This window comes from Rattus rattus, chromosome 5, assembly GCF_011064425.1.
Source record: "Rattus rattus isolate New Zealand chromosome 5, Rrattus_CSIRO_v1, whole genome shotgun sequence".
Classification (NCBI taxonomy): Eukaryota; Metazoa; Chordata; class Mammalia; order Rodentia; family Muridae; genus Rattus; species Rattus rattus.
In genome coordinates, this window is record NC_046158.1 from 150,060,288 (window position 1) to 150,077,532 (window position 17,245).

At 49.9% G+C, this 17,245-nt stretch overlaps 1 protein-coding gene across 2 annotated transcripts in view; it reads right to left on the bottom strand.

The window, feature by feature from the left end:
• Positions 1-16,199, bottom strand: part of Ptpn1 (protein tyrosine phosphatase non-receptor type 1) — a 47,607-nt gene extending 31,408 nt beyond the window's left edge. For both annotated transcript variants that reach the window (XM_032904749.1, XM_032904750.1), the window contains exon 1: positions 15,992-16,199. In XM_032904749.1, coding sequence (XP_032760640.1) covers positions 15,992-16,054 — 63 coding nt within the window. In that variant the 5' untranslated portion in view covers positions 16,055-16,199. The remainder of the gene's footprint in view (positions 1-15,991) is intronic.
• Positions 16,200-17,245: the final 1,046 nt, after the last annotated feature.

Genomic DNA, 17,245 nt, shown 5'->3' on the forward strand with positions numbered 1-17,245 from the left:
AGCCTCATCTGCATAGCCAGTTGAGAACAGCCAGGGCTACATAAAAAGACCTTGTTACAAACAAACAAACAAACAAACAAACTAAAAAAGGCAAGCAAGCAAGGGGACAGGTCAAGCACACCAGTCGCTCGCTGTTTAGCTCAGGGTGTGAAGTATCCACAGACTGACAAAGAGGAAGCCGGCTAGCAAAGAGGAGCTGCATGTCAGACATTATGTCAGCGGCTTGGGAACACGAAGCCCAGAGTCCCTGTGCCAATGAGTGGCTGGAAAGTGGACAATGGGCACAGTGCTAACTGACTGCAAAAATACCCCTGCAGCCACAGGACTCCGGAAGCTGAGGCAGGAAGGCCTACAGCACAACATGAGACTGAAGACAGTCTGAGCCATGTTACATACAAAGACCCTGCTTCAAAAAATAAAATAAAACGATGGCTGACCATGGTCTTGGAGAAAAAGGGACAGAAGAGGGCAGGAGGAAGCCAGAATAGGGAGCTGCAGTCTGGACTTAGAGGATGTCAAAGGCTGGGGCAGGTATAGCAGGCCATGTGGGACATGAAGTTACCAGGGGACTGGACCAGTCTGACAGGGTCCAGGGTTGTCTTGGGAGGGAGGCAAGACTGGCCATGAGTCGGGTAAAGTGAAGGAACAGAGATGTATGCTTAAAGTAACACAAGGTCTGGAGCTAAAGTCCCCGCCAGAGCAACCAAGAGAGCCCCAAACCACATACGAAGGGCAAGTGCACACACCTGCGCCTCCCCAACCTCGAGGTTTCCCTCTCCCGGCCGAGCAGAACCAAGGAACTAGTTGTGAGGCAGCTTGTATTGTGCAAACTCATCTCCACTGCTCTCTGACAAGTGCTTGTCTAGTGCCAGCACTTGGCCATAGACAGCTGTGTCACAGCAACTAGGTCCACAGACTTGGGACGATAAAGAGCTCGACCCAAGCTTCCGTGTGTATCTATGATGTACCTACTTGGACATACAGAGGAGAACATAGAAAACCAGATGGGGACAGCACTACCCACGCCACTCATCAGCCATGAAGACACACCAGGCACTGCTCGTTCTACGCTGTCATCCACCCATAGGGAAAAGCCTTCTCTGAGGGGTCTTCAAGCCACTCTGAGAATGCATCTTAGAGTGCAACCCAGATTCTCCTCAAATTCACAATCCTCCTGTTTCAGCCTCCTAAATGCTGTGACTACAGCTGTGTGTTATCATGTCCAGCTCAAGAATTATTTTTAAGAAACTACTTGTGCTAGCCAAGGATGTGGCTCAGTGGTGGAGCACTGGCCTGGCATGAAGAAGCCCTAGGCCTCATTCTCACGCTGTACGAACGGCTGCACACAGTAGGATGTGCTGTGGCTTACACCTGGGGCTCTGCTGCACATGAGCTTCCTAACCAGACTGAAAAGAAGGGGGGAGGGGCTGAGGACGGAGTCACAGGTAGAGCACTATCGCCACCCCAAACATGAACGGCCAATGTTTTCCCAAGGATGGCGTCTGTTTCTTGGTGACCAGGAGTTGGATGACTCTAACTGGAAAAACAGGCAGTAAGCAGTGACCTATCCACAGCTACTTGAGATAATTTTTGTTTTTAAGTTTACTTAACCACAAAAGTCTCACAAGTTGTAATCCTATATATGAAGGGTTAAATGTCTAAAAATCAGGCCTGTGACTCAGCCACTTAAAGTGAGACTGAGCTGCCCACCTTGGACAGCATGAGACTCTGTATCCAAAGTACAGAAGAAGTTGGTCACTGATGAGAATGAATCTGATCCCCCTGCTCCACATGGTGGAAAGAGAAAACCGACTCCTGCAAGCTGCTCTCTGATCTGCAGACAGTCGAAAGAGGACGAGCTGGAGCTCAGGGCTAGCTAGAGTGCTCGCTGAGCATGTAGAACACTATAAACATAATACTAAATTAGTAAGATGATTACCACTGATCTTTGTTTATTTTTTTGAGACAGGATTCTCTGCGTAGCCTCAGCTGTCCTGAAACCCACTCTGTTGATCAGGTTGACCCTGAACTCAGAGAGATCCGCTTGTCTCTGTCTCCTAAGTGCTGGGACCAAAGTTGTCTGTCACCTCCACCACCTGGTTATCACTGACCTAAAGGTACTAGACTTGAAAGTCACTCAAAGAAAACCATCTGGATAGCAAGAACGTCTAACAAACAGACCATATGATGTGAGAAAGTAGCCAACATCATTAAAAATATCCCTTACAATCCACAAATAAGTAATGCATTATTCTCGGTGCCTGCTGTAGAGCAGGGGTTGGCCAAACATCTCCAACCTAGTAAGGCAGCCAGTGTCTAAAGAGTCTGTTTATTTACTTCTTCAGACTAGGAACGTATGTATCCCAAGGTGGCCTCAAATTCACTGTATAGTTAGGGCTCCTCCTGCCTCTACCTCCCAGTGCTGCAATCGTAGACATGTGCCACCATGACTGGTTTATGCAGTGATGGGGATCAAACCCAGGGCCTCATGCATGCTGGGCCAGCTAAATCCTTAGGCCCTATTTCTTTTCTTTTTTTTTCCCTTAAAGCTTTATTTATTTCATGCATATGAGTACACTGTCGCTGTCTTCAGATATAACAGAAGAGGGCATCAGATCTCATTACAGATGGTTGTGAGCCACCATGTGGTTGCTGGGAATTGAACTCAGGACCTCTGGAAAAGCAGTCAGTGCTCTTAACCACTGAGCCATCTCTCCAGCCCTAGGTCCTGTTTCTTAATGGGCATCTTTATTTTCTGCAGGAGAGGCTACTTTATCACAATGAACACCAGTGCTCCTGTCTAGTAATGTACGCTGTTCATCATCTTTAAATGCTAGAACCTCCATCGTGTCACCCTGACAGAGGGAACAGATAAAAAGACAAGGGAAATGTGTCTGGAGACACACGGGGAGAGACAGACAGACAGACAGACATGTGAAATCTTCCAACCGGGTTCCTGGCTCCCTGTGGGAGGAAAGCTCCTATCACTGTGACCTGGGACTGTCTGTCACCTGGACTACAGGCTCCTAAGGGTAGGAGCTCCTTGATCCCCACTGCCTGGCACAGAGGCTGGGGCCCAGTGGCAGCTGGGCACCTGACAAATGCTAGCCAGTAGGGGCTTAGTTCTAGGAGAGGAGCAGTGAGAGAGTCCTGGCCCTGGCCCTGAGCTGTGACTGTGTGAGCTGTGGCCATGCCATCTGCCCAGCGTGGGGAGTGCTCCACTGCTGAACTGGCCGTGTCCTTCTGGGACTCAGATCTGTGGGGGAAGTTACGAAGCTCAGGACAAAGAGCCCAACTGTCTCACAGTGTGAAGAACAGCCAAGACCACAGTGCTCTTTTCCTTATGCACACACATCTCTGAGTTACAGGTGTTCCAGAGAAAGCTCGTCCCATAGTTCCCTCAAAGGGACTGATGTTGCCTTTAACACTCTCCCTGTAAGTCTTCCCAGGCTCTCTGACTTCACCTCTCAACAGAGGACAGACTGAAGAACCATTAAGCACATGCTCAGACACTGGACATGTAGCACCCTTCCTAACCACACCACAGAGCAAGGTATTAAAACTAGCGCCTACCATTTCTCAGTATAAGCAGAATTGGGCAGATTTCTCTTTTCATCATTCCCAAGAGGCCCATTGGATTTAACTGCTAGCCTGGTCATCAAAGATGATTCCTGGAAGTCAAGCATGTACACAGAATGACAGTCCCAGCACTGGGGAGACCGAGGGATGAGGAGGAGCAGTGAGGCCAGTCTGGGTTATACAAGGATACCATAAAACACAACACATGCACACAAAACAAGGCTCTCGGAAACAGCTCAACACAGGACAAAAATATAATCACATTTAGCTGCCTGTGGTGGAAAAATGGTGATGGTGGCTTCCAACTTCCTTTAAAGCATAAAGGACTAAGAATGAGGTGGCAGGAAAGCAGGCCTGCCTAGGGGTAGTCTCACTCTGTACTTTTCGATCAGGAGATCTCCCTTAGGCCTCGTGCCTTCACCCCTCTGCTCTGATTTTGCTAGTGACACTAACCACAATCCACACCAAACACCATTTCAATCCAGCATGAACACCAAACTTGCAAACATCCAGCCTGCCATGGTTCAGGGCCCCAAGGATCAGCACCACGCAGCACTCAGGACAGCTTAAGTCCATGGGAGTGAGGCAAGTAACAGATGCAGACATGTCCATCCAAAGAAGCAGACCCTTGGCTCCAGGACCAAGGCCAAGACAGTTCTCACAGCAGGACCAGGTTCTAGGTCCTGTGTCACTTCCTCCCAATTCATCAATTCTTACCAAAACACAGTGCACACAGACAAAGCAAAATACTGCGGGTGGTCAATTTGAGACATGTAGGTAGGAGGTTACAAAGCCAGACAAAGGTCAACTCTATAATCCATGACCCTAATGACCCAGGGAGGCTGTGCAGGTGTAAGCTCAGGCAGTTGCCACACCAGCAGTAGCTGGGAAGGGGGACTGGAATCACTGGGGAGCTGGTGAAGAACACTGAGGCTCTATGACCCAATTGTCTCTGCAAACACTCCCTACTACAGACCTGCTATTAGGGTACCACCCAGAGCACCCCAGGGGTGTGAAGGTACTGCATAGAACTTGAGCTTATACCTAACTCAAGACAGTGGGCACTCTGCTGAACAAGCAGGATGTGGCAGACGGAAGCTGGAGTCTGATGGCAGAACCCAACAGCCCCACTCTAGACAAGAGTCTCCAAAGCAACTTCATTCGCCATGACACTTAGTGAATTACGATTCTTAGAGCTTTAACTGGGGCACTGTAAAAATTGAAAGTCTGTGCCCCTCTTATAGCTGAGCAGGATCACGACGCAGTCTATGGAAGCCTAACACAGACACAACGCTTCCTTGCATTCTCCCAGAAATGCCAGGCCCCTTCTAGCTCTTCAAGAGACTAAGGAGTTGAGGGCATCAGATGCAGGCTGTGCTGTCAAGCCTGTTATTCTCAGTCCACATGCTACAGGCTGGAGCCTATGCAACTCCTTAAAGACCCACAAGCAGCCAGGTATGAAGACCCTGACCCCTGTATCTTCCATCCTTGGGAAGTGTCTGCTCAGGGTGGTCGGTGAAGGGCAGCCATGAAGCCTGAGATTAAAGCTTTGACATGCAGAGTCCGGCTAAGAGTAACCGGAAGCAAAGATGAATGGTGTTCATATGTGGAGCAGCTAAGGCAGGCTTCTCAGTCAGCCATCCGAGCCTGTGTGTGTCACACTGCACACTGACCTTGACACCCTAGCCAAGAGCTGCACACTTCAGACAAAGCAGAGTTATTTGCTGGGACAGCAGAGTGTCGCTAAGCAAAGGAGTGGGTGTTGAAACAATCTCCAGGCTCCTACCTGGGAGGCCCTTGCCACTACTTCAGAGCACTGAGAAGGCGACTCCTGAAATGGAGCCAAGGGTAGAACAGACAGTGCCCTACATTCAAAATGTGTCTTTCTAGAAACTGAGCCTTAATGGTGAAGGACATACAATGAGCTGTGAACAGAAGACTAAAATTAGCACAGACCACGAACGCTCATCATTTCCTTTATGACCAGCCTACAGCTAACACCAGAACGAAGGGCATCTGCAAAAGCTGGAAGGGAAGCTCAGCTCTGAGCCCTCCTCTGCCCACAAGGGCCCTGGCTCCTGGACATTGAATGGACACTGCCAAGGGGTGGCAATTAGCTAACGTGAAGGTAGCCAATGGCAGCCACTAGAGCCCCATTTGCCCTGTAAATAAACAGCATGTTCCACACAGTTCTTCAGCGGTTAGAGAACCGCCACCCCCTCACCCTGAAGACAGGAAGTTGTGGAAGATGGCCCACACCCATCTCCAGCTGCATGGCAACAGAAGCTGGAAAATGCCATGCTCCCTCGCCTCCTGAGGAGGCCGGCTACTAAGGCCAGGTGCTTACACCTTTCAAAGGCGACAGCTTCCAACAGTGTCACTGGGAAGTCCACAGTAATGGCCACCAAGGGGTGGAGCAAGTCACAAAGGAGGCCAGGCTGAAGAACAGCCCTTCATGAAAAGCACTTGCTTGTCAATCTCTGGCTTCTCACAGCGAATCCCTCTGTACTGTGTACCTGCTTTGGATTCATTGTGATGGGTTTATTTTGGGGTGAGGAGAGATGGTTCAGGCTTACAAAGGATGAAACAAGAAAACAGAATCTGCCATCTGATCTGGGCCAGCATCAATGCTGTCCCTCAAACTGGGCGAGCATTCTAACTAGCAGGGAGAAGAGCAAGGGGGAGGAGCACAGGTGGACAGTTCCTTATGCTGTGAACAGAAAGTAACAACCTGCCCATGGCACAGACACTTCTAAGATTTACCCAAGAGAAGAAACACAGGAAGACTGTGCAGTGCAGGCCTGACCTGGCAGCCAGCCTGCCTTGCACACTGCACTTCCCATGAGGTCAGAACACTCAATTCCGAAGTAGCTCGAGTAGTGTGAGGAGTGGTAGCTGGCCTGTGGTCCAGTCTGCACTCTCCACAGCCACTTTAATGCACTTCTTCTGCATAGAGACCCTGGTGGCATAAGCACTCACTGTCTAACCTGAGGTAAGGTCCTAAAATCTCAGTCAATAGGGTTCCACTATGTAAGTGGTTGCTCACGCGCACTAACTCGGATGCTGCTCCCCTGAAACTATGTCCAGAATCTCCTCCCTTTACAGACCCACAGGCATTGTTGTCTTGTCAGGGGACACCCTGGTAAAGGTGGCAATCCAGGAAGGCCTAGACATGGCACATGACTGGAACACAGAACCCTCTGAAACCCAGCTTCAAGAGACTGGATTCTCAAGTTCAGGAGAATGTGAACCTGCTGGTACTCATATGAGGCTAAACCACCTGCTGTAACTAGGGCTGCCACAGGGAAGTGGCCTCATGTGACTGACACACATAGCTTCCCCCTCAGTGGTATATGGCTCCACCCCACCTGCAAGGTGGCAGGAAGTGGAGTCAGGTACAGGAGAGGAATCCCAGCAGGGTCTCGATCAATCAGAGGGAAACAACAGAAGACAGAGAACAAAGTAATCACTGCACAAGAAAGTGCCCTCCTCACAGAGACACCCGAGCAAGCCGGGTGAGCACCTGCTGCTCTCCTACAAGACTGCAGGGCAGTGCCCAGACCAATGGCAGCTCCTACTCCTATCTGTAACTCAGGCAGCAGGAAATCCTAGGCCCTCTTCTGGTCTATATGTGAGCCTACACAAACATATGTATCCCTGTATCCACTCAGACAGAATGCACGCGCACACGCATTTTCTCTCTCCCACGGGGTTTGGGGGCAGTTGCACACACGCATTTTAAAAGAACACAGTCACCACTGGCTGTTCTCTCCCAGGCCCTCCTCTAAGTGTAAAGCCAGCCACACACATTTAGCTCAGGGAGGGTCTACTTTGCTCTTATCCTGTTAGGAGTAAAAGACACCCTACTGGGAGAGCAGAGCAGCACACAATCAACACAGGAGGAATACACCCCAACAAAGCTCAGCTTGGGCGGGTGTTAACTGTCATGAACTCAAACAGTGCAGTCTGTTTTACAACTGGGTGAACCTGTGCTCTGAAGTGACTGTATCTGAGACACCCTGAGGTAGCCCACCTCTGAAGAGAGCTCTGTCACTTGGGATAGTCACTGACATGTGCCTTCCTGTAGGCATCTCTGAGGCACATGTGTTTTGAGTGGCCAGTCTGCTCAAAATGAACAGCAGCAAGCTAGTGACTGGAACTCTGGCATTTTTAAGTAAGCCTCCTCCTTAGGAAGAGGTGTGCTGGCAGTGAGATGGCCTGGTAAGGAAAGACACCTGCTGCCAAAGCTGGGGACCAAGTTCCATCCCAGGACCTACAAGACAGAAGGAGAGAACCAACTTATTCAGACTGTCCTCTGACTTGTCACATGAGGGAACACACAATAAACATAATACTCTTGTGAAAGGAAATGGTGAGACCAAAAGATCCAGTGAAAAAGAAGAATAAGAAAAAAGTACAGGACAACTGCTTCTAGACAGATATGGAAAGAGCTTCTCTCTGGCCAACCACTACGTCTTCAGAATGTGACTCTAGAGCTCAACTTGTCCTCTGCAAGCACTACCACTCAGACAACAAAGGCCCAGGCTTCTCTCTATGCAGAGAAGTAGCTCTGGGCTGAGAGAGAAGGAGTCAAGGCCATGAGACCATTTGGTCCCCAAGGCCCCTGCTCTGGTGACTCAGTAGGCCTTCCTGGACTTGTTGGTGGTGAAAAGAACACATGAACATGCGTATTTTTCCCAAAGAAAACCTAGAGCCATCACTTAGCCAGCAAGCTAATGCTGATTCCTAGTGCACACGGCAGGCTCAGGTCTTAAACTGATTGCTAGCTCCAGTCACAGACTGGACAGCATCCTGGGCACTTGGAAGTGAACCACCACACACAAGGCTGACAGCCCTCACTCACAGAAGTGACCTGTCTGCAATGTGACCTGTGTGTGCCAAAGCCGCAGGAGTGTCAGACTCAGGCTTCAACACTGGCTATTGAGTAGGAAAGGCAGCTGTGCTGAGATATGGTCCTGTAGTCAGTTTTCAGACATTCAGAATCTATAGACTGTCAGAAAAGGCCTGGGATGTGTCAAGCATGGTGGAATATGACTGAAGTCTCAGGAATTTGGAAACTGAAGCAGGAGGATTGTGAGCTTAGGGCAGCCTGCGCACAATGGTGAAAACCTGTGTCAAAAAGTAAAGGGACTGAGGAGTGGGGTGGGGGACGTGGGCAGCTCAGTTGGCAGAGTGCTTGCCTAGAGGGTCTGCGATTCATACCTACCCCATACACATAAACCCAGCACTGCGGCTCACCCTTGTAATAGTGCTGTGGACTTGAAGGTAAAGGTTCAAGGTTATTCTTGATACTTAGCCAGCCCGGGATGCCTATGATCTTGTCTGAAAAGAAAAGCTGCTGAGAAAGGAAGGCTGGGGAGTGGGAGTGTCTCCAAAGTGAATGGCTCTGTCCAGCTCTGGGGACTTAGGTACTTTTCTCTGAGGCCAGCAGATGTATCAGCTCTCATCTTATTCAAATGAAGTTGAGAGCAGATGTGGGTTCCTGCTAACATTACAACCTAAGGGCAGCTGCCCCCCACCCCCCTTGAATCCCGCTTTTGTGAACTCTCAAGAGTCAGTTCCTCTGTTTTTACAGGAAAATCACCCAAGCACTGTCTCGAGGAGGGGTGTCTAACTGTGGTAAGATACTCATTTTCCCACGTCACTCACTCCAGGAAGCCCTCTTAGTAAGAACCTTGAATGTCCCTTGAGGGAAAAAAAAAATTACCCAACTCTTCAAGCTTCTAGCCACACTAGCAGACCTACCAATTTTTGAGCCTAAGCACATGACCTGTGCAGACCCTTGCAGTTTACAAGGGTTGCTTCGAGAACAGTATGAACTTTTATTACTGGAGGTGAGCTTAGTCAATTCAGAACCATTTTACAAAAGGAATGAGAAAAGAGGGGAGTGGGGAAGTGAGGCAGAAAGATGCGAGCCATCTAGCACTAGCTGAGATTGTGATACAAAGCCAAACAGTACGAGCACCAAAGAGCAGATTACACTCCCCTCCTGACACTGGACAGTCTAGTTAAAGGCTACACAATGCTTGCCTTTACTAAGTGGACTTTGAGGAATACAAAACTTGGTAAGGTTATTGACTGACAGAGAAGCATGTCTTATTTCCCAAGGTTAAAGAGGTCAAGAGTGGCTACATCAGAGGAGCTCACTAGGCCTGGAGAGAAAGCTATGGTGCCACAAAGCTGTCAACCGAGCCTGTCGCAAAGAGGGAACACTCACACTAAAACTTCTATGAGGTGGGCAGACACAGCAGGTCTTACAGCACACTCAGCAGTTTCTCAGAAGCCACGGGAAGGCAACACCGAGCTACTTCTTTGGATCAGGGATCAACTACAGGGCTTCCCACCACAGGAACCCTACTGTTGGGCCCTCTGTGCACAAACTTTCCTGACTCCATCATGAGCTTGGTACAGGGGACCATAGCCGTTAAATCTTTAGACAGCCATGTCCATGCCACACTAGTGAGAATACTTACTTTGTGCCAGGTGGATGCCATAGTGACCACAGGACATGTGGGCTCTGGAATGGACCAAGATACAGAGAGGCAGTTCTAACAAGCACAGGGCAACACCAGGTAGTGCCCAAGACCCAGGACGAAGTTCCATGAAAGGAGGCACACATTTGAGCTGCAAGGTACAAGCTGGACTGGCATGCTAGCTAAGCGTGTGATTGACAGTGCAGGAAGGAACCTTCCTGGGCACTGCAGGAGAACGAAGACACCACCAGGGCTAGATCTTGGGGTTTGTTTTATTTATTGAGAGCCTTGGTTGTTCTGAAACTCCTCTGTTGACCAAGATGGCCTTGAACCAGGATGGCTAAAGATCCACCTGCCTCTGCCTACCAAGTGCTGGGATTAAAAGTGTGCACTAAAACCATGTGTGTCTATTTTAATGTTTGCAGAACACCCCATAAGATCCAGACTCAATGGTGATGGGTGGTGTCAGAGAACATCTTTAATCTCAGTACTCAAGAGACAGAGATACGTGGATCTGTGAGTTAGTGGCCAGCCTGGTCTACAGAGCTAGTTCCAAGGTAGTCAGGGCTAAACAAAGAGACCTTGTCTCAGGGTAGGGGGTAGGGGAGTAGTCACACAGAAGTGAAAGGCCCATAGCTACTGTTAAAAGCAAAGCTGGGTGGTGGTGGCAGCACACACCTTTAATCCTAACACTTGGGAAGTAGAAGCAACCAGAGCTACACAGAGAAACCTTGTCTTGGAGGGGGGAAAAGAACATTAGCAATAAACTGAAAGGTTTGGGGGGTGGGGCTGGGGAGGGGAAGCCTGACCAAGCAGATTAGGAAGTAACCAGCATGAGCTGGGAAGATGGCTCAGTGGTTAAAGTGCTTGCTATACAAGTGTGAGGACCCCTAGAGCCAACATAAAGCTGGACTCGGAGGCCTATCTATAACCCCGGTACTGCTGTATGAAATGGGAGACAGGAGAATCCCTGGATGCCCATGAGCCAGACATCCTGGCATAGCAGCAGTGACACAGACATCCTGTTATGAACAAGATGAGAGACATGGAAGACCAACACCCAGTGCACAGGTGCACATGCACGCACAGACGGGGCATACCTACAGGTATACACACAGGTGCACATGCACACACAGAGGGGCACACCTACAGGTATGCACACAGGTGCACATGCACACACAGAGGGGCACACCTACAGGTATGCACACAGGTGCACATGCACGCACAGACGGGGCACACCTACAGGTATACACACAGGTGCACATGCACGCACAGGCGGGGCACACCTACAGGTATGCACACAGGTGCACATGCACGCACAGATGGGGCACACCTACAGGTATGCACACAGGTGCACATGCACGCACAGATGGGGCACACCTACAGGTATGCACACAGGTGCACATGCACACACAGAGGGGCACACCTACAGGTATGCACACAGGTGCACATGCACGCACAGACGGGGCACACAATAAAATAAGGGCATGCAGTTTGGCAACTCTGCGGTATCAACAAATAAGCGCAGGCTTAGTGAGCACTTGGACCACTGAGGTGGATGATACGGTGACCAAGCAAAGAAAGAAGGGGGAGGGACTCTCAGAGCAAGGCAAAGCCAAGCACTCTTACCTACTCAAAACCCACTCAGGGCACTGCAAGTGCAGAGATCATCCTAGAAGCAATGACGCGGGTAGGATTCCAGGTTTCTGGAACATGCCCAGCCTTGGTGCCAGTATTGGCTGCTGCTGGGTTGAGTTAACATCAACACCAGATGAAGAAGAGGTCTGCGGCAAGCAGCATACACATGCGCTCAGGTAGGCCTCAAAGCGTTTATGAACACAAGCCCAACATGGAAGACACTGCCTAAAGAATTCTTCTGAAGAGACTAGAAAAGGGAAAAAGGGGAGGGGGGGTGGCAGGGCAGGGCTCAGGCCAGTGAGAGAGCAAGGCACAGCAGTAGAAGGGAGCCTAGACTGGGCCACACAGCAAGATGTGACACAAAACAAACAAACAAAAGCCAGCAAGCAAGCAAGCAAACAAACAAACAAAGGCCAGGGAGGTAGTCCCACGCTACAGTGCTTGCCTAGGCCCTGGGTACTATTCCAGTGCCACCAAGAGAAAGACAGTGAGGAAACTCAATCTCAGTAGATTACCATCCAAAAGGCCTCTACAGGGAACTTCATTTATTTCAATCTCAACACACCAGCAATTAACTCCATTGCTCAATAAATACCAGGCCCTGCGGTTCCTACTAAAATGTAAAGGTAGCAGGCAGGACAGACGCCCAGCAGAGGACCTGGTAGCTGAAAACCAGGAAACCATTTTGTTTTCCCTATTCTCCCACTATCTCAAGTTGATGTACGGTCCTGGTCCAAATGGGTCCCCCTTACTCCCAGAAAGCCCAGCTACTGTAAATATATGCTGGGACAGCAAACAAGGGGTGCAGCTCTTCTTGGCTCTGCTGAAACTCCCTGTTAATTTCCTACCAGCCCAGACAATTTCAAAGGCCTTCACACCTCTTCAAAGTGCCCAGCAGAAGCCTAAATTTAGTTCATGCAAACCAGGGCAAGCAAGAACATTTAAATCTCAAGGGTCACTCAAGATGAGAACGTCCCAATCTCCACATTATATACTCCCACCCCCACCCATCGAAATGAGTCATGGTGTCTTGATGTCTTCTGCACAAAATATAGTTTTCCCTGCTTTGAAGCAGTGGTTTCTAAATACTGTAAGCATATCTTGGAGCATGGCAGTGTCAATTCTCTATACTAGTAAGGGATTTTAGGGCACTGCTGACTTAACAGGACTTTAACTCAATCCCTCACTGGGTTCTACTTCAGAATGAAGGCGGCTATAACCCATATCTGCTACAAGAGCCATCGACAGCAGAACTGTCTTTCCTTCAAGTCAGGAGCTACTGGGGTGGGAGATCCTCATTACCTGAGATCGCTCACTGAAAGAGGCACAATCAAAGAACTGAACATTAAGAGCAAGAGCGGGACCTCATGAACAAGCACCCCCTTCCACTACTGAAGGAGGCAGTGTCTCTAGGCACAGCTTCCATCTGGTCAAGCAAGTGCTCTCCCTGGGCTAGTGAAGCCAGTCTCCTTTCCGGCCAGCCCTCTAAATCGCTCCTGCAGTCTTACCACTCCTTTGCAAATGCTAAAGGAGAGAAAGCCATTCTCACAGCCATCTCCATAGGCAAACAAATCTGACTCATCAGCCACCTGTTAACATAGAGATTAAAAAACTCCGGCTTCCTCCCAGAAGGTGTGCTGCTTGGAGATATTTCTTCTTAAGCTGCCACCTTCCCCCTGCACTCAAGCGTCCGCTTCACCTTTTGTTCTTTTGCCCATTTGTTTCAGAGTTTGTAGACAGACCTTGTAGGTCTCAGTAGAAAATAAATTAGAATACGGAAATGATTCTGCCGCTTCCTTGCGCAGCTGTCAGCAAAGCCGCGTGCTCTCAGATGACAAGCCCAAACAGGACTTGTGATAATGCTGCCCACTATGACACATTGTCAAACATTTATTTATAAAAACTTTTATTTTCCACCAATTGTAAACACATTTCTTTGAACTCAAAAAACAAAAACAACGACAAAGGCTTGGATAAACTAGCCTTTATCTTAGAAAACTAGCTTCAGATTCAGCCAAGGTCATTCAAATGCTGGTTTTAAAAAGTGGCACAACTGAAGCCAGTGTGGTGACACACATCTTTGATCCTAGCACTCTGGAGGCAGTCGGGCAGATTTCTGAGTCTGAGGCCAACCTGGTCTGCAAAAACTCCAAAACAGCCAAGAACTGTTACATAGAGAAACCCTGTCTTGAGCAAAAACTAAAAGACAAAATAAAACAATAACAACAAAAAGGTCACAGTTGTAAGACAAAAGGCTACTTTTAAAATGTAAAACAAGGGAAGTACTTCCATAACTGTCTTAGAAACTATGGTGGCACTCCAGAAACAGAGGCAAGAGGATCTCCATGAGTTCAAAGTCAGCCTGGGCTACAGAGCAAGTTCCAGAACTGCCAGGGCTACACAGAGAAACCATCTCCAAAAAACAAAAAGGAGAGAGAGAGAGAGAACATAAAATACCCACACTAGGAAAGCCCAAGGTGCAAGCACTTGTGACTAGGCTGTGCAGACCCTGACATCCTACTTAACTTGTGGGGCTTAAGTGTGGAGGAGAAATTGGAGAAGAACGAAGAAAACAGATTTCAAAGCCAGCCCGCTCTGCGCCAACAACAATCTTAACACAACTTTAACAAGGCTTAGATGTCAGGGCAGGCCACTCTGACCTAACATCGTAAAAAAAACAAAACAAAGCAAAACAAAACAAAACAAAAAACATTCTACCATAACTTATTTATGATGCAAATTTGTTCCCAAATCGTCTGTTTCAGCATTAAAGATTCAACTGTCTCCACTTGGGATGGTCTATTTAACCTACCACCTCCACACTTCGGAGTGGCTTACACGACAGTCTTCATGTGCTGTTGTTACTCTGGGACCCACTTGCATTTAATCTGATATGGAAAATCTGCCCACAGATCTGACTCCTTAGTGGAATCTGTCCAGCCAATTCAAAGGCTAGACGTGCAGTACAAACGTTACTATTGATCTATCTACTTACACAGATTACACTAGCTATAAATATCAGCCCCCAGAAAGCTGACGCACATCAAGGCCCGAGTAAAAAGAACTCAGTCAAGGAATCTGGAAATCAAGGCCACCCCAAAAAAGGTTTTGTCAGTCAAGAACACCAAACAACAGCCTGAGGCTTTCTACTTTCCTAAGTGAAGCTCAAAATAGATTTCAATTCTCCAGCTGATGGGTCTCACCCGCTGTCTTTTGAACCCATAAGCTGAAAGCAGAATAAACAGCCTGCTCTCTTTACACAAGGAACAGGATCTACTTTGCACATGCTTATTTAAGATGCCTGGCGAGTGTGGTTTTGGTTAATCCTCACAACCCCCGCACTGACATTTAATCAGAAGACTTATTTTCTTTAGAGGACTTAGCTGCTTGTAAAGACATCTTTGCGTTTTCAATTCGCTGTTTCATACATAGAGGAGGGAAAACCCTACTTTCATAATACTTTATTTATGAACCCCCAGAACCTCTTAAGTGGACCGGATCTCAGAAAATAGAAACCATCTCAGCCCACGATCAAAGGATAAACGACAAGGAAAGAGGCCATTTAGAGAGGGTCAGGCAGCTATAGGAATGGGTTCTGTGTGCCCTTCGTGTCCCCTACCCTCCTGGCTTGCCACTCCTTGCTCTATTCAAAGAGCAAGTCTCCTTCCCTAGCAGCCCCGCCGTGATCCCCTCGACAAGGCAGCAGACCCTCCACCGGAACGGGTTTTTCTCTTCTCAACACTTGTCACCAGCTGCAATGATCAGTATTTGAGTGTCTGTGTGACTACAAGCCTCTCTGGGAGGTAGGGTAGGTCTACGGTGGCGTTTAACACACACCATCTCCAACGCCTAGCACCGAACAGACTCTCCAGCTCACGTCTAACAAATGAATGGGCAGGAAGGAGTAAGGGGGCTGTCATCCAGGGGCCTCCACGACCGCACACCGAGGTCTGAGGAAGTGAAATGTGCGCGGGCGGGGGGTGTCGGCGAGCCCACCCTCCTCCCCAGGAGACAAAGGAAGAGGACCTGAGGTGGTCCGGTCCAGACAAGGAAGCGGCAGGGGTGTGGACTAGTGGGGACAAAGGGTGGCTGGGCCATGTTGGGGTCGGGTTGGGGGAGCTCGGAGAAGACACGGACCGCGGTGAGATATTGGAGAGTGGGGGTGTCGCAAGGGCCGCGAGCCCCAAGTGGGGTCTAGGGCGGCGAGGACGCGCGACAGGGGTCCCCTAAACCGGGAGGGTCGAGGAGACGGCGCGGCCTAGGGGTCCCCGGCTCCGCACCTGGTAAATAGCCGCCCAGTTCCCAGCCTTGTCGATCTGCTCGAATTCCTTCTCCATTTCCATGGCGGGACGGGACGGCTGCCCGAGTTCCCTCGGCCGTCCGCCGCGCTAGGCCGCGTCGCTCCGCGTCTCGAGGCCCGTCGCCCGCCACCACCTCAGCCCCAACCTCCCCAGCAGCGGCTTCTGCATGTCAAGCCGGCAGCCGGAAGTACGCACCCCCGCCTCACCGCGAGCTCCGCCCTCTGCACCAGAGGACCAGTCAGAAAGCGAAGAGGCTTGCCGGCACTTCCGCGGGGGCGGGGCGGGGGCGGGGCTTAGTGGAAAAGGCCTGAGCCGGAGGAGGTGACCTGCTGCGCGCGCCGCGTGCGGCTTCCCGGGTTCCCCACTCCGGCCGGCGCGCGCCCGTTGCCCAAGCGACCCCCGGCGGCGCGCCTAGGACGCGTGGGCCAAGGCGGGGCTGGGGGCGTATCTTGATTTCGAGCCCCGAGCCAGCCGTTTGAGTCAGGCCGCGAGGGCGTGGCCTCGAACTGGGCGGTTGAGTGGGAGCGGCGTTTCCTGTCCCGTTCTATCTGTTTTTCTTTTATTTATTCATTTACTTCTTTTGACTTGGTTTTTCGAGACAGGGTTTCTCTTCGTAGCCCTGGATGTCCTCAAACTTGCTCTGTAGACCAATATCAGCCTCGAATTCATAAATCCGGCTGCCTCTTTTCCGAGTTCTGAGATTAAAGGTGTGTCCCATCACTTCGGGCTCCGCTCTTTATTTTTAACTCAGGGTCACGCTATTCCAGGCTGGCCTCCCACTTGCTGTCAGGCCAAAGATAACCTCTTATTTGCCGTCAGGCAAAGGATGATCCTCCTGCCTCCACCTCCCACATCTTGGAATCACAGACATGCATTGCGGGGGGTGGGGGAAGGAGATAAACCAGCGCTCCATGCATGCAAGGACGCATTCGGGCCACATCCCAGCAAGCAGAGTGTTTGTTTTAGACAGTGAATCACTCGGTAGCCCGAGCTGGCCTGGAATTCACTACGTAGCCCAGGCCAGCCTCCAGCTCCGGATCTGCCTTCCTCAGTCTACCGAGTTTTGGACAAGTGTCAACACCCAGCTGCCCACCCTGCTCTCCCGAAACTTTGGAAAGTCCATGGGATTTTTACCCCGGCAGGAGGAACCAATGGGACATGTGCTAGTTTTCTGTCTTTCCGCAGTATCAAGAAAATCCTGACCGGATGTGGTGGCACTTGACTTTAAACTCT